Raw genomic sequence first — 22,023 nt, forward strand, 5'->3', positions numbered from 1 at the left:
CACCGACGCACCACCAGCAACAGTGAGGAGGACGAGGACAGGGCGAAGTAGGGGCAGGGGACGGGGCGTCCCGATGTACGGTGGTGAGGAGGGGGCCGCTGAGGTGGGGGAGGGATCCAGCGGGAACAGGAGGACCGTCTGGATCATGGACGAGTGCGTCGCGCTGGCGAAGGCGTGGATCGGTGTAGTGGAGGATCCTTACGTCGGGGCGAACCAACACATCAACCGGATGTGGTGGCGCATTAGCCAAAACTACCTCCAGTTCAAACTAGAAGCCTCACAACGGAGAGCAATGCCGGAAACAGTGGGATCGCTGAAGAGACAGCTCATCCGATTTGCCGGCATTTACACAAACAACCTCCGCTCGGCAACCAGCGGCATGTCTGCCGAGGATGTGAAGCTCATGTCTCATCAGCAGTTCCCCGACACTCAGTTGGGCTTCGGGGAAATCAAATATTGGGCGGTGTAGTTCACTGCGGGTGTTGAATCTGACTGGCCGAAGCGGACGAAGATCAACGACTCCGGAGAGCACAGTAGCAGTGCTGGTTCCACGGAACTCCTCCCCGCCGAGGCAGAGTTCCCGACACCCACATCGTCGGCCCGCTGCCGTAGCCCGTTTGGGCAAAAGTCCTCGGCGCGGATGGCGAGGGGAAGCACCAGCGGATCCGCCGAGGCCCAATCGACAGCACCCGCCCAAAGGGTGACGGCGCAGGGACGGCGACGGGGAATCCGAGGAGTGAGAAGCCGGTTTTTATTTTAATAATGTAATTTTTTTAGTAATTATATATTTTTTTTATAATGAAGTTTGTTTTTTTTAAATAAAGTGGTTGCATTTTCTCAGTATTCGTGTCCACTATTTAATTCCGTAAATTTCTTACTTTCGAAAATTGTTTAATTTGTGAATTTGTGAATTTTTTTAATTGTGGGATGTCCTTCGGGATGTCCGCCACTGTGCAGTGGGAATTCTTTATGACGTGGCAATGCAGTGGGAAGTCCGTATAACGTGGCAGGAAGTGTTTTTGGGAATTCCGCCGGGAATTCCGCGCCACTCCTAATGCTATAATAATTTGTTAAATTTAAGTTTATTTACACAATGGAAAAGGATGGTTGGATAATAATAATGGCTTATATGGGTATCTACTATAGGGGTCGGCCCCTTCCTGCCGCCGCCCCGCCGAGCTATAGTGGAGCGAGAGGCTGCCCCGAGCCGGACGCCATTTTCGGGGCGGAACGCCATCGGCGAGATTAGTGCAAGGACGCGCCGATCCCGAACCTCAGGGGCGATAGGCGAGCCGGCTTATAGTGGGGCGGAGGACCGCCCCCGTGAATTTTTTTTTTAATTTTCGACATTTTTTGTGAGAGGATAGGAGAAGGAAGAAGTAAGAAGGAGGATTTTTTTTAAATACACATTTTTTGCTATTATTAATTTAATTGGTTATAAAATTTCGCGGCTATTGAAAGTTTTTGCCTATAATGGCGGAAACCTTTTTTCAGTGCGGACAAAAAAATTGGGGTTGTGAACAAATAAGGGAGTGGGGCTATCGGGGACATCCACTCATACTCTAAAAGCCAATGGACAATAATAAACTGAGCAGCAAATGCAATCATTGTCCTACACTTGAACTCATACAGCTAGCTCTGCTCTCCTCCGCTCCTACCCCACAAACAACTCTAACTTGGAATCTTTGCCGGAAAATCCATCGGAAAATCCACTATTGCCTTTGATTTTCTATTTGGATTGATTGAAGCAGGTAACAACACACACACACACACATATATATATCTCACCACGTCAAAACCCTATTTCAGCTCATCTAGCTTTCAAATATCTTTGATGTGTTTCTTGTTGCCAAATTTCTTGATGGAACAACTGAACATGCAGATTCAGAAATCTACTGTTTTTGTTTCTTTCCTTTTCTTATCTCAGTTTTTTCAAGCAAGATAACCATAAATTTCGAGTTTCTTCTCTCCATGTTTTTTGCACGAGGAGATTTGATCTCATGAAATTAGGGTTTGGGTTTACTATAAAATTCATTTATAAAAGTTGCTCTGATAATTTATTGCAAAAATTCAAATCTCGAAATCTAGGGTTTCGTGGTGTTACGTGAAGCTGTTAACTTTACCGTCCACAAATATAATTATATGTACACACAATACTGGTTTTGTTACAGTATTTAAATCCATTGATTTGTGCTCATCTTTCAATTCATTGCCGTTTTGGGCGGAAGATTTTTGCTTATTTTTTCTGTCTTTACTTGAAGCTTTGAGCCACATGATTCAACAGTGATTTCCACGTGTATAGACTGTACCTTTCTCTCTCAATCATCTTTCTCTTTCTTGCTTGAGACTCAGATTTCTCAAAATTATCTTGTGATTACTTTTCCTGAAATTGCTACACACACTCTCTCTCTCTCTCCAACATGTGAGCACTCCAAATTCGTCGCTTCTATTTTCAGCTTTGTTTTCAGGCTCTATTTACAGTTTTGTTAGTGATACCGTTTCTACTTGATGCAGGATTGATTCGCAGCCATGAAATTGACATAATCATTGTTGGTGGACATGAACAGCTTAAGGCCTGAGCTCCACATCGCGCAGCAAAGCCGTCGAGACAAGTTGCGAATTCAGCAAGACACCTATTTCCCTCACGATGCTCTAAGCTACGATGCGTCGGAGATGATCAACTTCTCTGTCAATCCGCTGCTCAATCCGGGCCCCCTCAAGCCGCCCGAAGAGGCCCCCTTTCCGACCACTGACGCACAATACTTTAGCGCATGGAAAACCTCACAAGATTGGGTGGCTAATCACACCTCAATTTACAATTCTACTAATCCTATTTCGGCGCTGAATGTTAAGCCTAATTATCTATGGTATGATCAAGACCTGCATCCATCTCTGCCCAATTCAGACATGAATGGCGCCTCCTCACTTTACCAGAATCTTGCGTTGCAAGACCTCGAATTCGCCTCTCTCCGCCACAAGAGCTCAGGGGAAACCGGCCACGTTGGGCCTTGGGTGGTTGGTGGGAATGGCTCCAGCCAATGGTGCGGCGAGCTTGATTTCGCTCGTTCCAACGCACAAGCGCTCTCGCTCTCGCTCTCGTCCGTTCCACCGCCGAAAGTCCACGAGACTCAGATTGCTGAGAGGGGTTTGCAAGCGAGAGGTGTCTGTGGAAGTAGTAATGATCAAGATTCGAGAACTTGGAAGCCGGAGATGCTGTTTCCTCCGATTAATCAGAATGTGTCGAGCGGTAGTAGAATTCACGGGGTGCAGGGTTTGACTCATCGGAACCCTGGCCCGTTGGGCCCGTTCACCGGATACGCGACCATTCTCCAAAGCTCGAGGTTCTTAAGGCCGGCTCAGCAGATTTTGGAGGAGCTATGCTGCATTGCCAGACCTAAAGATGTCGAAATATGCGATGTTTCTGATGAGATTTTGGAGGAGGTTAGGGTTTCCAGTGAAGGTGATACTAACAATAACGACCGTTCCATGGGGGCGTTCGTGTTCGATGGTTCTAGTGGTAAGAGCCAGGAGGCCGGGGGTACGAGCTGCTCGTTGGATGCTCAACGGCCGGAGAATCATCAGACGGAGAAGCTGTTGTTTATGAAGGATGAGGTTGGTAATACTTGTAGGGACTTAATTATGCTTTTAGTTGGGCGTTAGTGGTACAAGTTTTATTATTAGCATTGTTTCTGCATGTGATCTTGAAAATTTTGATTGCTACCTCATCTGCCATTATTGATGTATGTAGGTGAATAATTTAAGACATTGTGTATTAAAGATAGGTCATGCTTTAGCACTAAGAAAACCATCAATACTGGTACTGAAAATGACTTATGGCTGGCTTGTACTTTTACTTAGACGATAGATAATACATTATGAATTTCTAATATTGGCCATGTGGTAGTACTTGGTATTCTTGGATAATAAGAGCCACTTTGTTGAAGTACTTCTAAATTCATAAATTTCCATTTTTTTGTTTCTAGTACTACATGTTTTGTTTGTCCTGTCATAAACTCTTTTGGTTTCTGTTGATGTGTCTTTGTCAATTTTGGTACAAATTCAATTATTTCACTAGTGTGATTTTTATAAGGAATGGTATTGGACTATTATGCGAAGACATAGGTTTCACAATTCTTTTGCTATATTTTAAACAATTTTTTGGGTTATTACATAAGTGAGTACTTTTAAAATCTTATTCAATTTTGATAATTACTGCAGAGTTTAATTTCTAAATTTGCCAAACATGATCAGTTCTATGTGTGCGTTTGACTTCAAATATTTGCAATTGTAATTAATTTTCCGTTAGGGATCTTTAATTTTCACTATTTTTCTGTCACATATACGTTCATTAATCCATTTTCTTGTTTCTCCTTAGAGCTAATAATTATTGGAGACGTCATTTTAGATAATACTCCCTCCTTCCCGGACTACTCGCACATTTCCTTTTCGGCACGGAGATTAAGGAATGAGTGTATAGCAAAGTCAACAATTGCGGCTGTAGGTGATAATTTTTACTAGAAATGGAAAGAGTGCAAATATCTTGGGACGCCCAAAAAGGAAATAAGTGCAAGTAGTCCGGGACGGAGGGAGTAGTTAGGTAAAAACATGACAATGCACGAGGCAGAAAATATTGCATTGCATGCAGGAGAATGTGGGACATAACTTGAATTTTAATTTTTGAATTTCTCCAACTGTTACTTGCATGTGACTTGTCACTTGTCTATGTTAAAATGTAAAGCTTTTGCATATGATGAGACATTTTAGCTGTCTTTTCTTCGCTCCCCCACCCTCAAATAGTATGCTAATTAATTAGGTCAAAGTGTTGTTAAAAGCTTTAACAAATAAACAACTTTTTTTTTGGTGATTAGTTGCTTTATTTTTTTTCAAATAGCTAGCAGCTGGCATATCTATCTCGAACATGTTTTTGGCCGATTGTGCAAGTGGTTGTACAATAAACTTAAACTTTTTTCTTAATTGAAATACTACTGTTATTAGATTCTCTCTAGCTTTTACCCTTCCCTAATTAGATGTGTCACCTATTTATTATCGAAAGTGACAAATAGTTTATGTTCCTCCATTTTGTACAAGGTTTGCAAAAGGTATAAACAGTATCACCAGCAGATGCAAATGGTGGTGTCATCTTTCGAATCAGTGGCCGGCCTCAGCGCTGCCATTCCTTACGTGTCGTTAGCCCTAAAGTTGATTGCCAAGCATTTCCGGTGTTTGATGAATGCAATAATGGACCAGCTCAAGAGCATAAAAAACGCGCTGAGGGATGAATTCTCGTCCCCGTCTGCTGCCACAGCCAGAAACAAGGGCGATGCCAATGCTTCGGGGTTGAAGTTTTTTGATCAAAGCTTCCAAAAGCAGAAAGGGGCAGGGAATATTGGCATTCTTGAAAACCAGACTATTTGGAGGCCTCAGCGAGGCCTACCAGAACGTGCCGTTTCTGTTTTGAGAGCGTGGTTGTTCGATCATTTTCTTCATCCGTAAGACCCCCTCTCTCTTAGTCTATTAAACAGTACATCTGACCTTTTTACTAACTTGAGTTTTCTTATACATGTGAAGGTATCCTACAGACACTGACAAGCATATGCTGGCCACGCAGACCGGCCTAACTCGAAACCAGGTCTTATTATTTCTGCCTTTTTAAATAATGTGTTATTTTAATAAAAGGTGTTAATAACAAATGAGGGTAGTTTTAAAAAGATAACCAAAACCTACCAATTAGATAATTTCTAGATCGATTTAGTTCGTACGAGTTCATACCCTTCGTATGAGAACTAAAACAATATTTATTAAAATGGCCTAATTGGTATTTACATATGACCTGTCTTTTTAATCTCATCCTTTCGTTTCTAATTTAATTGTTGAGATGTGGTCTCTAGTTATGCTTCAGAATTTGGTTTTTTTTATCACTTACACTAACAAATGAACCTCAATTCTTAATAACTCTATTGACCTTGCTAAATAACTCAGGTTTCCAATTGGTTTATCAATGCTCGTGTCCGTATATGGAAGCCGATGGTCGAAGAGATACACATGCTCGAAACCAAAGTGTCTGATAATGTGGGGAAAAGTAGTAATGGCAAAACTGCAGTTGAAGGTTGCAGTCAAGGCGACGACAGCAGCCAATCTTTGAACCGGCTGAGATTGCATGCTGTCCCGGACCAGCAGGGCGAATGCTCGGGTTTTGGCCCTCCCGGGCAGGAGGGGGATAAGTTTAAGGCAAGCATGTGGAATCAAGAGAAACGTTCAAGAATCGAGTACCACGTCCAGGGCAGCGTTGATGGGCCGATGATGGGGTTCATGCCGTCTCATGGAAGTGGCATCGAGGGGGGCGGGATAGGGTCGGTGTCGCTGACTTTGGGTCTCAGGCAAAGCCCTGAAGGCAGTCAGCTGCCTCCGATGCAGCAGGAGAGGCATATGAGGCATTATGGAGGTCAGATAATTCGAGACTTTGTTGGCTGATGATGTTGAAATTTGAATCTTGGATGTAGACTTTTTGGGGAAATTAAGGTAGAAATAAATTATTTTTAGACGACAAACGAAGATGGTGAGATTTGGGAAAATGGAAAGTAGGATAAGCAAAATACCTCTCCAGAAATGTAGGAAAGAACATTTCAACGTAGTGGCGGTGTTTTGTATTGGAAAACCGTTTCTTTCGGCTATAAAATATGGTTGGATTTGTTACATTTTTTTGCATCATCGTCTATTCGTGTTATATTATTTTTGTCGTTTTCTGATTTTTCATTAAACTTTTTGGGGTGCTTTTCTGTCTTATAATGGGAGGAAGAATGCTTGAGCTTGATGGTGTTCTATTGTATGTACTAATAAATATACAATTACTAATTAGATAAAAAACATAAATAGAGAATTACCTAGTAGTGCTAAATGTTTTTTCTAAGGACAGCGTGTGTTCGAACTCATTAGTTTCATGGTCATATATATTTTTGCTTTATAATTTCGGTCTCACTAATGGTCACTTGGTTAGACTAGTTGAACCATGAACGAATAATTTAGCTAATTCGCTTACTAATTTAACTAGGGGTGGTTCGATACAGTATACCGTATTGTGAGTGTCATATTGTATACCGTACTGAAAGTTCCGGTATGACAAAACACCATACCGATACAGTACCGAATTTTTCAGTATACCGGAGTTCAGTATACCAGAAATTCGGTAAGGTAGTTTTTGATATCGTTATCATACCGTGTTTTCGGTATAACGTACTTTTGCGTCATACCGGAATATGGTACGACATACTGTTATACCTGTTATACCGGAAAAAAATCTATTATACCCAAAATATTCAAAATAACACAATTAAACTTCACTACAATCAAATCTTGTTTACATAGTCATTCTTTTTAAATTTTAGTATAAATACAACATAAATATATATATATAGGGAACGTTAAAGTCCTACTGCCTCCTTAGTCTTAAGCATCAAACAGATCACAACCATTGGATTATTGGATTGGATGGTTGTGATAAGTTATATATTAGACTAAAATGCTACATTATTACACTAAAATGCTACATTATTTTACTAAGATAGTACATTATTAGTTAAGTTGCATTATTAGACTAATAATCTACTTTATTAAATAACACGTGACATTAATCTAACCGTTAGATCACAAGATCCAATAGATAACAAGTGTTTTACATGTTGAAAATGAATACATCACCCCTATATATGTGTTTATATATGTAATAATCAATCGGCATACCACGGTATACCGCGGTATAAGAAATCTAATACCATTACCGTACCGAATCTTTAGGTAAGGTATGACGGTATCATACCGTACTGAAAACTACGTATACCGAAAAATCGATATTTTCGGTATTTTTTCGGTACGTTAAGTCCGGTATTCCGGTATTTCGGTATAATTTCCCACCCCTAAATTTAACATCTCCATCTTTAAAAAATAGAAATTTTTGAAACGGTACGAGTTTTAATACATAATAAAGTAAGAGAGATAAAAAAAAGTACCCCCTCCGTCCCTGAAAATTTTCATTTATTTCATTTTTTGTCCGTCTCTAAAAATTTGTCACCTTTCACTTTTACTATTTTTGATAGTGGACCCTATATTTCACTAACTCATTCTCACTCATATTTTATTTTAAAACTAATATATAAAAGTAAGACCCACATGTGACTAACTTTTTCAACCCACTTTCTATTACATTTCTTAAAACCCGTGTCGGGTCAAATAGTGCCAAATTTTAAGAGACGAAAAGAGTAATTGAAGCATATTAGTGGAGAATGATTCCAACCTCATAAAAAGTTTCTAAAAAACGTAAGGTTTTTATTTTTAAGAGTTTACTAATAAGGTCTTTATTAGTACTAATTTTTATGTGTGAATTCATTAGGTTACGCAAGTTTTATGTCAGAACGTGTCATACGTATGGATTGGATTGCTGAAACTGTCCGCCACAATCTTGTCAAACTATTAGGGTGTCCACTATAAGGCGGATACGCCCAATAGCCCCGCCCCAGTTTTTGTCCATAGCCCCAATTTTATTATCCATAGCCCCAAAATTTTGTGTCCGCCACTATGGTGGACACCTCCAATAGCCCCAAATTTTATAATCAACTTTCATTTTATAATATTTCAAGTAATTATGAATAAATTTATCGGGCTCTTAGTGGATTAGAAGAAGCCGACTATACGAATTAAAAATAAAAATAAAAATAAAAATAAAAATAAAATTCAAATTCAAATTCAAATTCAAATTAAAATTAGAATTACACACTAAATTAAAATTAAAATCACACCCTGCATTGAATCTAGTACAAATCACTACCAAGTTTACACAACGCCACTACCTCCCCTACGTGCCCACACTTCTTCAATCAAATCGGCCTGCAGTGTGTTATGTGATGTGGTCCTGCGCATATCAGCGAAGCATTGGATCAAATATTCATTGCTCCGTGGTACGCCCATCTGGATCGGCGCGGACACGACATCGTGACTTGTACTTGCACCCTCTTCCGGCGCCCATCGCTCTGCCGCAAATCCTTCATCTTCTATTATCATATTATGCAATATGATACATGCTAACATAATATTCGCGACATCATCTTCGTGCCAAACTCGTGCCGGACACCGTATAATAGCCCACCGCGATTGGAGGACACCAAAAGCCCGCTCAACGTCCTTCCTAGCACTCTCTTGTTTGCGCGCAAAATATTGTTTCTTCGGTCCTACCGGTTGGCGGACAGTCTTCACGAATACGGGCCACCGCGGATATATTCTATCTGCCAAATAGTATCCCCTACTGTACTGCGTACCGTTCGCTACGAAGCTGATTTCTGGCCCCTCCCCCCGGCACTCCTCGTTGAAGAGAGGCGACGACTGAAGAACATTGATGTCGTTGTTCGAACCTGCCACGCCGAAATACGCATGCTAGATCTTCAGACGATAGTCCGCAACGGCTTCCAGTATCATCGTTGGATGTTTGCTTTTGAATCCAGTAGTGAACTGGCCTTTCCATACCACGGGGCAGTTCCTCCACTCCCAATGCATGCAATCGATGCTTCCTAACATTCCTGGGAAGCCGTGCACCGACCCGTGCATATCAAGTAGGCGCTGACACTCATCCGGGTTGGGCTTCCGTAGAAACTCCCCACCGAAAATTTCCCAGATCCCCTTACAGAACTGCCTAAGCACCGTGAGGCTAGTCGTCTCACCCATCTGTAGGTATTCATCGAACATATCCGCTGGTCCAGCGTAGGCAAGCTGTCGGATTGCAGCGGTGCACTTCTGTTGTGTGGACAGCCCGATCCGGCCAGCCGCATCACGCCGGAGGGTGAAGCACCGGTAACGCTCCGCCAAATTCGTCGCTATATAGTTGAACAGCCGCTGCGACATCCTGAATCTCCGGCGGAATATCTCGGGTGGATAACGGGGGTTATCCTCGAAGTAATCATCCATTAAACGTTGGTGAGCACCGACGTGATCTCGTGGGATTGTCCGCCGATGAGTAATGGTGCGAGGGATCGGATCCTCCGCATCCTCCGCCAAACGGCCGCTACCTCCTGGGCGGCCTGGTGTTGCACCTGTTGAATCAGAGCATTCCAGTTGTCTCTCCACAAATTGTTCATTTCCGACCCCAAATTGTAGTGAGAGAAATTTGTATAGATGTTGTGTTTGAATGGTGTGAAAATAATGAATGGAGTGGGGTGTATTTATAGGTGAATTGAAGTGTAAAAAAAAAATTAAAATTCGCATGCAACCGCCGCGGCTATAATGTCCCCCACTATAGGCGCCGCGCCTATAGGCGCGGCTATAGCCACCCCGCCGCGTCCTCGCCCCGCACCCGGCGATTCCTCGTCCGCCGCCCCTCCCCCCACCCGCCGCGTCCACCCCCGCGGCGGACACCCTTCCCACTATAAGCCGCCCCGCTTCCGCCCCAAACGCGGCTATAGCCGCGTCCACATTACAGTGGACGCTCTTAGTACAAGATTGATCATCAATGTGGCCGGTCCCATACGTGCGTTTAGTTGTGTATTATCATAATCTCTTTACAATTAATTGATTGTTTAATTAGATTGTAAAATGCGCTTGACCAATAATAAATTTGTAAATTTTGTTGCCAATTTCTTTCAGAAGAAAGGATAATTGCAATGTCAAACACTATCTATTTTTCATCTAATCAGTGGAGTAATTATGTATAATTTTAAAAAGTTCATAATAATTTCTTAATTTGATCGATTTTCAACATTCACACCTTACAAATTTAATCGGTAAACGAAAATCTATTGTGTCATGTACAATTATGCTGTTTCAATAATAAAAAATACAGTATCAACTTTTCTGGGTTGTGTTTGAGAATATCAATTTATTTTTTTAATGCATGGATGATTATAAATATATAAAGTTCTTAATGGAAATTACTGTGAAAAACCTAACCGCGCCTTAACTAGGGTGACTAAGTATTTGCTACGAAAAATACTCCAGACGTGTGATACAGACCAAATAAGAGAACTCAGCCAAAAACACTACAAAAAAATGCAAATTAGTGACGGAATAGTGACGGCGACAGTTAGCTCAAGAATTAGCGACAGATAAAATGACGGAAAACCGTCAGTCGCTATTTAGTGACGGATTATTCCGTCGCTAATACTAACTTACCATTTATGTTTTCCGCCATTGAGTGGTTTAGTAACTTTAGTAACTTACAAATCCGTCATAAAGTTTTATATAGTGACAAGTTTTTTAAGGACGCACCTGCAATACCTATTCTGTCACTAATCATGTTAAGTGCCTAAATTTCGCTAATTAGTGACAGAATTATCCGTCACTAATTACCGAGTTTTTTTTTGTAGTGAAAGACTAGCCTGTTAGGAGACATAACACATTTAGCCTATATATCCAACACCAGTTGCTTTCACAACCGATGTGAGAATTGAGTCCGTAACAACGTGGAAAAGACACTCAAACAAATACTCATTTATATATTTTGCTATATCAAAGTACTCCATATCTCCATTAATTTGTACATACACACAACACGTAGACCGTAGAAGGTTAAGCTTAAACAAACTTAGCTTAATTATTTCTATTATTTAATTAATTATTTTGAAAAGCAGCTTAATTATTTCTACAGATATTTCTACACACTGATTCTCTCTCTCTTCACCTCTTTGGCTATTTTGTGATCAGGCTGGATCACAGGTACCCCTGCTGAAGTCGGCCATGGAGCAAGCATGGTGGTTATCCAAACTACTAACAACTCCGTCGTCATTAACTACGGCCTCCTGTTGCTCCACCTCCGCCGCCTGCTGCTTCTCTCCCGCCGCCACTCTCCTCCCCTCCGCCGTGAAACTACTCATCACCAATGCCACCACAATGACCAATGCACTCAACTTCATTCCACCCATTTATTTTTATCCTGCCATTCATAAATAAAATAACCAATTCAAATCAAGAGAGATGATGGGATTTAAGTTAAACTAATTACTAGATCTAGATTTTCAACTCACCCTGGATTTCTTGATCGTTAAGTGCTAGATTTTGGGATCGTCGATCGGTTTGTTAATGATAGGAGATTTTGTGTCTATATATGACAATAATTTTTATATGCCATATATATAGTTGTAGATTAATGTGATGATGCAATTTAATTCGTTGATGGGGTCTCCACCAAACTAGGCAATTTCTAGTGGGATGCCCATTTTATTACAAGATGTGATCAAAAAATGATGGAGCTAAGGAAATTATTAGCCTTTTCTGGAAGAACAAATATACACATCATAATCCCATTAAACCCAGCCAATAAATTTAATCACAAAGTCAAAGGATCACAGTAATAACACTCCTATATTATAAATTTATTATATAAACAAGTAATAATAATCAATCAATTAATAATTACTACTAATTGCGGTCTAGCTTGTGAGTAATATATACAAGTATATATATGTTCTCGGTATTTTTTTACGTATATATTTGCATTTAATAATAAACGCAAGTTAAAATAGATTTGTTCATTATAGTGTGTGAGGTGAGGATTAACTAGTGTGCAATACCAAGGCAAATATTTGCTACAAATGGATAGATAAACCATAATTATTTAAAATTGTCGTCGAATGCATAATTTGAGAGCATTATTGACAGTGGAACCAATAGGAACAGAGTCCATAGATTTGGATATTATTTTTGTCATTTAATGCAACTTGTTGGCTTACTAATTGCTCTCCATTAGTCGTCTCAAAACAAATAAAATTGCTCTGAATTAGTGCGGTAACCTAATTTAGTAGTAACATTATTTCATATTGTGCACCATTGACAATCGATCAGGTTGAGTTGACACTTAAGTTTGATTTTTCGATTGGTAGATGTTAGACATAGACGTTCAATAAGGCGAACGCAATATTGGGTATCCGAAACATATTAAAATTTAAGAGCATTCACAATAGGGGCGCCGACAAATCAAATGGTAGATGTTAGACATAGACGTTCAATACGAAGAACGCAATATTGGGTATCCGAAACATATTAAAATTAAAGAGCATTCACAATAGGGGCGCCGATCGTCGGCGCCCCCAACGGCACCTATTGGGGGGAGCCGATCGACACGAGCTAGATTGTGATGCAGTTCGAACGTAGAAATCGGGCTAAAACCTTTAGTGTCAGAATGACTTGAAATTCGCACGGTGCATGCGAAATGCGATTTGGAAACGACATTTTACTGTTTTTCGGACTTAGTTTTAATTTTCTATTTTGCGTTTTATTTCCTTTTGAATTTCTAGAGTTTCTAGACGCTTATAAATAGCGTTGTTTTTGTTTTTGGATGCAATTGATTTTTTATAATAATATTCCGTTTTCACAGAAACTAGGGTTTCTGTGAATTACTTCTCTGTTCAGTCAGTTTTCTCCATACGTTTTGCATCAGATCGGGGGCTGATCTCCAACATTTTCGTTTTTTCCACATCTATATACACACCTCATTGCAATTCATTTCATTTACACCTCTCATTCTCTCAACTATTAAAATGAAAATGAATTATATAGAGATAGTGAAATAGAATGTGAGATAAGCTGAGGATGGGCTGAAGATGGGTTGTGAGATAGGTTGATGATGTGGCTGGAGGAAATTGAAGATGAATTGTGAGGTAGACTATTCCGATTGTGAATGCTCTTAGATAACATTTAATTTTTTGAATAGGATATATCAAGATAGTTAAATATATATAAAAATACAAGCCAACATTAAGAACGTGATTAAGATAATATTTCTAAGTTATTGTTTGTAAAAGGTTATTTGCATTTAAATACATAAACTTTGAATTTTTATGATTTTTCCTCTTACCAAAAATTTCAGTCAAATTAAAGTTAATGTGGAGTATACTTAGCATATTTCCATCTACATGGTCGAAGGTGAAAAATCAATATACCATGTTATTGGCCTATAAATACACAAACTTTCTACATTTCTAATTTAAATATATGAACAATGAGATTTTCTAATTTTTTTCCAATGAACTCAAAGAAAATAATATTAATAAGTTTACCCTTTTTCTAAATTGTAACTTTTGGTTGTTTTGAACGATCTTTCTTTTTTATTTGAACTGTCTAATATCTTCTAAAATGAACAAATTTTAAGAGATTTTTTAAGATATTTGTGATTTTTGTGTTTCAAATTGCATTTGGTTAGAATGACAATTGTTTTTATTTTCATAATATAAATACTTATGTAAAAAATTTGCATATACTCATATTTTATTTTGATTATTTAATTTTTTTTAAATGATGTGATTTTAAAATGTTAAGGAAATATTATTTAAAAAAACTCACTTTCCCTAAATTTTAACAAAGATAAATTAATATTCATGCTAAAATTTAAAAAGTGTTGGACATTAAATAATTTTAAAAAAATCTAACGTAAAAGGAAAACATTTGAAAATTCCAAAATTTGGAGGAAATTCTTGAAAACTTCAAAAGTTCGAGTATTTTCCAACTTTCAATACTCGCTGCTTTTTGCACATTGGCACTTCTGACATACACCTCAGTTTTAATTTAAAGAAAAATTGTTTTTAGAGGGAAAAAAACTGAAAGTTCATGCAGTATTTAAATTTTAAAGTAAATGTTTGAAAAAAAAATCAGAAAGTATAGAATGTTCTTATATTTACATGTAAAAAACTCTTTTATAAATAAGATAATTATCAAGATTGTTTATAGATAGGAATGAAAGAATTGAAAGGATCGATTTAATCATGCAAATACCTCACAATGCAAACCATACCGAATTCTCTATAGCAACAAACCAGAACAATCCAAAATGCAAACCATAACATATCGACATGCAAACTGAGCCAATTCTTAAGAATTGGTGAATCTTCTCAATTTCCCCATCAAACGAATCATCAATTCATCATTGGTGGCATTAGTTTCAACCATAAATGAATACAGTATTTTTTTAGAAAGTTTAAAGTAATTTGATTTGTTCACCGATTTTATCTAAAACTATGAATTTTGATTTAATTATGGATTGGATTATACATATTTGTTTAGTGTCAGTTATCCAATTCACATCACAATACCCTTCAAGTAAATAATATTGAAGGGTATCTTCAAAAGTATTGCCCATAATTTTTTACTATACGTAAGTATATTAAAACTCTTACGAGAGATTTCCAATGCATTTTTTAATATAATTTGTCATCATTTGACTCGGCACAGGTTTTAAGAAATGTAATAGAAAGTGAGATGAAAAAGTTAGTGACATGTGAGTCCTACTTTTATATATTAGTTTTATAATAAAATGTGAGTGCGAAGTGGAATGTGAGGTTCACTACTAAAAATGGTAAAGTGAAAGGTGACAAATTTTTAGAAACGGACGAAAATAGAATTGAGTGACAAGACGAAGGGAGTGTTATTATTATTTATTATATTAAATCACATCTTATAATTGGAAAGTATGTAAATATATACACTATTATGTATAATGTTACATATTGATATTATTAATTATTTTTTAAATATTTTGGCACTTCCTCCGTTCCCACAAAAATATGCATTTTTGCTTGGGCACATGTTTTAATGCACAATTGGTAAAGTAAGAAAGATGAAGAAAGAAAAAAAAGAGAGAGGAAGAAAGAAAAAGTAATTAAAGTATTGTTAGTGGAGAATGAGTCTCACCTCAATAAAGAGAAAATATTTTTTAAAATTAGAAAGTGCATACCCTTGTGGAACGGACTAAAAAGAAAATAATGTTCTTGTGGGACAGAGTAAGTATTTTATAGGCTCATATTAATATACTAATGCAATGTGGGAATGATTTTGATTTTTATAAGAGAGTAGGAGATGGCAGAGACTTACGGGGAATGGGATATTCATATTTAAAAAAAATATTCTATTTTAAGATTTAATTATTTTTAAATAAAATTTAGTTAGAACCTAAGAGCATCCACAACCGTGCTCTTGCCAGTGAGCACGGTTGTGGGCCCGACCCCACTTTTTCTGCCTACTCTCTGGCAAGAGCACAACACCCACAACTGTGCTCTTCCGCAAGGATGATCACAATTCAATTTAAAATTCAATTAAACAAAAACATTTCCATAATATTAAAATTCATTAAAAAACCACAATAAATATTACAAATTACAAATAAAATAAAAAAGATATAATTAAAATCCTAAAAACTAAAAATTACATAATTAAAATACTAAAAATTAAAAATTACATAATTAAAATACTAAAAATTAAAAATTAATATAGGCTCAGATTAATATACTAATGCAATGTGGGAATGATTTTGATTTTTATAAGAGAGTAGGAGATGGCAGAGACTTACGGGGAATGGGATATTCATATTTAAAAAAAAATTATTCTATTTTAAGATTTTATTATTTTTAAAATAAAATTTAGTTAGAACCTAAGAGCATCCACAACCGTGCTCTTGCCATTGAGCACGGTTGTGGGCCCTACCCCACTTTTTCTGCCTGTTCTCTGGCAAGAGCACAACACCCACAGCTGTGCTCTTCCGCAAGGATGATCACAATTCAAGTTAAAATTCAATTAAACAAAAACATTTCCATAATATTAAAATTCATTAAAAAACCACAATAAATATTACAAATTACAAATAAATAAAAAAGACATAATTAAAATCCTAAAAATTAAAAATTACATAATTAAAATACTAAAAATTAAAAATTACATAATTAAAATACTAAAAATTAAAAATTACATAATTAAACTCCTAAAGATGAGAATGAATATGGGAGAATGAAGATGAGATTTGTATAGTTTGGTGTGAATTTTTGGGTGTGAAAGTGGGGTATTTATAGATGAAAATGTGTATTTTTGGGGGAAAAAAAAATAAAAATAAAAAGTGAAAAAAAGGTAAAAAATGGATATATTTTTTTTGGAAAGTGAAAAAATATTTTTTTTAATTTTTAATAGGTTTTTTAATTAAAAACCGATTTTTAATAATAATAAAAAAAATCAAAGGCAACGGCTATGCCGTTGCCCAATCGCTGCTCGTTGGCACGGACGTGCTCGATGCAGTGAGCAGCGCCGTGCCAGCGGCGCGAGCGCAGCGGCGGCGGACCTCATTCTTGCCAGCGGCACGTACGGACGGACGCCGTCCGTCCACCGTTGTGCATGCTCTAACATAATGTTTTAAAATAAAAAGAAAAAGATAATTATGTAAACACAACTATATCATAATATATAAAAAATGATTAGTATATTGATTTATGAAATTATATTATGATACACCCTATATTTTTAGTTTAATTATAATTTTAAACTATAACATGACAAAAATATTAAGACTATCTAATCGTGTCTCAGCTTATTTATTATTGATTTCAACTTTAATACTATGGTATAATAGAAAAACAAAGATAAAAATTTTATCTTAGATTAAAAACTAGTTTAAAAACAAATTACTGAAAACAGGAAATTAAAAAATAAATGAATTAAAAAATTGTAAAAATCGGATTAAAGAAATGAAATTAAAAAATAACTACAATTAAATAGAAAGGGTAAAGTGTAAAGTCATTGGTGCATTAAATGAGCTATTTGATTCATTAACAGCCATAACATCTAAATTTACTAAAACGTCATTTTATCGCCGGCCGTAATATGGTTGGATAGCATTACTCTTTATTTTACTGTAGTATAATTATATTATTATGTATGATTACATAATATAGAGAAGAACGTATTAAGGGGGAATAATTACATTCCATTAGTATTTGGACACCAACATATAAAAATTATAATTGCCCATCTTTCGAAGTCAAACTAAAAAGATGATTGTAAGAGCAATTTTCCTGAATATAGAAGAATTTATGTTTATACATGACCAAAATGTCAATAATAAAATCAATTTGGTCAAGTAACATTCTTTCTTTACAGCATAAATACGTACTTAGTATATATAAGCATGGCCACGACCGAGCAGACAGTCTCCATTATTGAATTAATGTGTAAAGTTTTCGTTTTCTTTATTTCTAGAAACTTGGGAAATTATCTTATTTGACTTCGAGAAATCGCTAGTAAGTTAGGGTTTGCCGCTTGAGTTTAGAACATCTGGTAATTTTGCAACATGCTAATTAGTAAGTGCTAATCATGCAAGCATCTACGATGTAAAAATAATATTTCACTACTAGAAAATTGGCTTGTAATGGCACTTAAAATTGTCACTAGAAAATTACTGTGCTGACACTTCATCTATAATGGCACTTGATGAAGTGCAGCACCGGGTACCTGTAGTAAGGGGTAGTGTGTAGATAGTACAACTATGATGATACTTTTTATGTTGAAGTGCAGTAACAATATATTATAAAGTGCAGTGAAAAGCTAGTGTGTAGATAGTACATCTATGTTGGCACTTTTTATAAAGTGTGATAAAAAAAGTGTAGTGAGAAGCAATTTTTCTAGTAGTATTTTAAATAGAATTTCGATGTATATATACTCTATTTCAATCAAATGAGATGTAATGGTGGAGTAGTTTTTGTCATCTTAAATTTTAGTTGCTTTTAAAATAGCTCAACTCAATTTTAGTTGCAACACAGATCGGAATTTTCTTATTCATATTTCCATGTGTCCATACATGTACTAGTAGTATTTCAAAATTAGAAGCGCAGCCCTACCCACAGTGATGAGGGCGATGACGAACAAACCAATCCATGTGCAAACAGTCAAATTTAAACAATTTTAAATAATATATTTTTAGAAAACATAGAGGGGCAGGTGAAATATGATATCAACTCTTCTATTATTACAGCCAATATTTAGAAAAGTGCGCCCCTCACTTTTTGACGCTATAACACGTGGATGACTCCCACCAACCTTCTCAATCTTTCTAAAATAAACAATCATGTGATATACGTAGTAAAACAAAATGTTATCTTAATTAAATAACTTCAGCCCACCGTTAATATAAACTTATAAATTACTAAAATATTCACTTCTTCCCCCAATTATCTTGAATCCTGGAGCCATTACACGTTAATTTCAATAAATATTTCAAAACAATTAGGGAAGATAGTGCTGGGGTTTGAATGCTATTTAAATCTCACTATGTAATTGGAAATTAATCAAATTATGATATGCACATAATTTGAAGTTATGTCTGGATCATTGAAATTTTATTAAAACAGGGCTTGTAGACAATTTACTACTACTATTAAAGTATGAATTTTTGCACTCTTGTTCAATTTGAAAGATTATTATCATCAGGTAGATTTTCCTATCAATGTCCAAAATAGTTATGATATTGATGCGTCATGTTTGAATAACAGACCGATCAAAATCAACTACTTCTATTGAGCGTTCACATTCATTAAATATTTCCTTAACTCGCATACACATTTTTTTTATCAATACTATCTCGGTTCTATATAAACATCATGCCTCCCACTCCCTTACCACGACAACATTTCCTATTATTTCAACAACTCCAATCCAATCCTAAATTCATAGAGAAATCTTACATCAAAAAGCAGGAACCATGAGATATTCAAATAGAGTTTCTAAATTCTCCCTTATATTTCTTGTTCTTGCAATCTCCATTGCAGCTTTGGCAAGAGCTCAAGAAGTTGGTAAGTTTAACCATCTTGTTTTTATTTTCTAACATTATTTGTTTCATATGGAGTATTGATTTGTTGTGATGAATTGATGAAGATGATGAAAGAGAGTTCAGTTACGACGAAAAAAGTGGGATCGGGCCATCGCGTTGGGGAGAGATCCGGCCCGAGTGGAAGGATTGTAACGCGGGGGAAATGCAGTCTCCCATTGACTTGCTTAATGAGAGGGTTCAAATAGTTTCCCATTTGGGAAAATTACGTAGAAGTTACAAACCTGCTAATGCTACTCTCATCAATAGAGGCCATGATATGATGGTATTTTTATTTTTAACTAATTAACTTCTTTATAAAACTTAATTACTACTATTATATACCCAAATCTGTACTTTACATATATTATTATTTGTGAGTGCAGTTAAGATGGACAAATGATGCCGGGAATATGCAAATAAATGGAAGCTTATTTCACCTCAGGCAATGCCATTGGCACTCACCTTCCGAACACACTCTCGATGGAAGAAAGTAATTTATTTTTTACTCAATTTTGTTTCACATTTTGATAATATTTTCAGCATAAGTTACTAACTCTCATACAAAATGCATTAACAGGTTCGACATGGAGGTTCATTTGGTTCACGAGAGCGACGACGGTCGCACGGCTGTAATCGGAATCATGTACAAAATTGGACGCCCGGACTCCTTCATATCACTGGTAAATTTGCACGCGCACATTCATATAATTTTGGAAAGTTTCATGTGATATAGTACATCTCTAGACTCTAAATTATTGTTTTTTCTCTTGATTTTAGTTAAAACCAGGGTTTAAAGCATTGGGTGAAACAGAAGATATCGAAAAAGCTATTGGTATGATTGATCCAAACTTGATCAAGTTCGGGAGTAGAAAATATTATAGATACATCGGTTCACTTACGGTTCCACCTTGTACTCAAAATATCATATGGTCTATTGTAAGAAAGGTATGATTTAAAAATAATATGTATGCTTAGCTTTCAAATTTTATGATCATTATAATGTGACAAATTATTTTGAATTTTCTAATCGGTGGCATATGTTTAATCAATTGATTAGGTGAGGACGGTGACAAGAGAACAAGTTAAATTGATCCGGGAGGCTGTGCACGATGTAAGTTATCACACAATGTAGTGATTTAATAATAGATGGAGCACTACTATATTATTTAGTTTTTGTTTTAATAAACTTATGATAATTTGTACAGACATTGGAAATAAATGCAAGGCCAATCCAACCTACCAATGGGCGTTCCATGGAGCTCTACAGGCCAAATGATATTAAGAATTGAGGATTATTTGAATAATTTATATTGAGTATATGATTTATTATAGTTATTTTATGTTCCTTTATTTACCATGTATTGTTTGCTCACACGGCTGGTTTTGGTTGTGTATATTTGTTTATTTGTTATCATATGTCCTATTTCAATAAACACATTATTATTATTATTTATTAGCCTTTCTTTTTCTTTTGCCCCCATAATTATGTGTGGAATGTACGGGATGATTTAACCTAAACAACAAAAATATAACTAGATTGAAGGATGTTCTATTGATATTGGTTGTTGGCAGTCAAAGTCAAAGACAAAAGATGTAGGCTTACTCCTTTAAAAAAAGAAGATGCAGGTTTCCAAGAAATTAGTATAGTTACATAATTAGTAATTAATACAATTGTAACTAATAAAACGTTAATTAATGACTAAAAAGACCACAGTCGAATTTAATAGGATGAAGCATGTTAAATCAAGATCTTATGAGCTAACATACCTTAAGGTGTAAGCAAATTAATTTACATACCTACATTAGTATAGTGTTTGTTGGAAATAAATAAAATGAGAAAAATAAAAAATGTATTTCCACATCGATCTAATAATACTATCCTCCAAGAATCTACAGATATAAATAAATATGTTAAATCAAACATTCAAACATAAGAAATCTTCATTTAAAAAAATTTGTTTTATTATATTTTTGTGTGTTAGACAGCCAAAGAAGAATGCCTTTAATGTGCATGTGCATGTGCATGTGCATGTGCTTGTGTGTGCGTGTGTGTTGGTATAGTGGTAAAGTTATCAATATTTGAGGCCTAATGTGTACACTATGACACAAGCTCTGAATTTCTGTTCATTTGTTAATAAAACAAACATTCTAATTAGCTAGGCACACAGAACAACTTCTTAAGACAAAATGACACAAATATTACACTATAATATGGTGCTCAGTCACATCAACCTACATTTTTAATTTGACGAAAACCCAAACAAAAGCATCTCGAGGTATATAGTGTCTAGCATTGTTTAATTTGTAGTCAAAATTTATAGCTTGGAACAAAGCACCGTCAAAAATCACCACAAAATACAAATATACCATTGGATATAAATTTGTGTCCAAATACTGTGACGCCAATATATTAATTACACAATTTATTTGCA

General features: G+C 36.2%; 2 protein-coding genes and 1 long non-coding RNA gene across 4 annotated transcripts; 2 read left to right on the forward strand and 1 right to left on the reverse strand.

The window, feature by feature from the left end:
- Window positions 1-1,593: 1,593 nt before the first annotated feature.
- LOC121742220 (BEL1-like homeodomain protein 9) lies at window positions 1,594-6,695 on the forward strand. Of its 2 annotated transcripts, none has more exons than XM_042135300.1 (5): window positions 1,594-1,751; window positions 2,515-3,612; window positions 5,089-5,489; window positions 5,569-5,629; window positions 5,980-6,695. In XM_042135300.1, exons 2-5 carry the CDS (start codon window positions 2,560-2,562, stop codon window positions 6,469-6,471), a joined length of 2,007 nt encoding a protein of 668 aa, XP_041991234.1. In that variant the 5' UTR covers window positions 1,594-1,751; window positions 2,515-2,559; the 3' UTR covers window positions 6,472-6,695. The 2 variants fall into 2 exon arrangements, with proteins under 2 accessions (XP_041991234.1, XP_041991235.1); XM_042135301.1 differs by lacking the exon at window positions 1,594-1,751 and adding an exon at window positions 1,782-2,422.
- Window positions 6,696-11,445: 4,750 nt separating this feature from the next.
- LOC121811677 lies at window positions 11,446-12,141 on the reverse strand. Its single transcript, XR_006052743.1, has 2 exons — window positions 12,000-12,141; window positions 11,446-11,908 (listed from the first exon to the last, which is right to left on the reverse strand). It is a non-coding gene; the product is annotated as an uncharacterized LOC121811677 (long non-coding RNA).
- A 7,286-nt stretch (window positions 12,142-19,427) lies between these two features.
- Window positions 19,428-21,040, forward strand: LOC121741139 (alpha carbonic anhydrase 7-like). Its single transcript, XM_042133841.1, has 7 exons — window positions 19,428-19,574; window positions 19,657-19,874; window positions 19,975-20,081; window positions 20,169-20,271; window positions 20,369-20,536; window positions 20,649-20,702; window positions 20,797-21,040. The coding sequence occupies exons 1-7, from the start codon at window positions 19,484-19,486 to the stop codon at window positions 20,878-20,880; spliced, it is 825 nt and encodes a 274-aa protein (XP_041989775.1). The 5' UTR covers window positions 19,428-19,483; the 3' UTR covers window positions 20,881-21,040.
- The last annotated feature ends 983 nt before the right edge of the window (window positions 21,041-22,023 follow it).

Source organism: Salvia splendens, chromosome 7 (assembly GCF_004379255.2).
Source record: "Salvia splendens isolate huo1 chromosome 7, SspV2, whole genome shotgun sequence".
Taxonomy (NCBI): domain Eukaryota; kingdom Viridiplantae; phylum Streptophyta; class Magnoliopsida; order Lamiales; family Lamiaceae; genus Salvia; species Salvia splendens.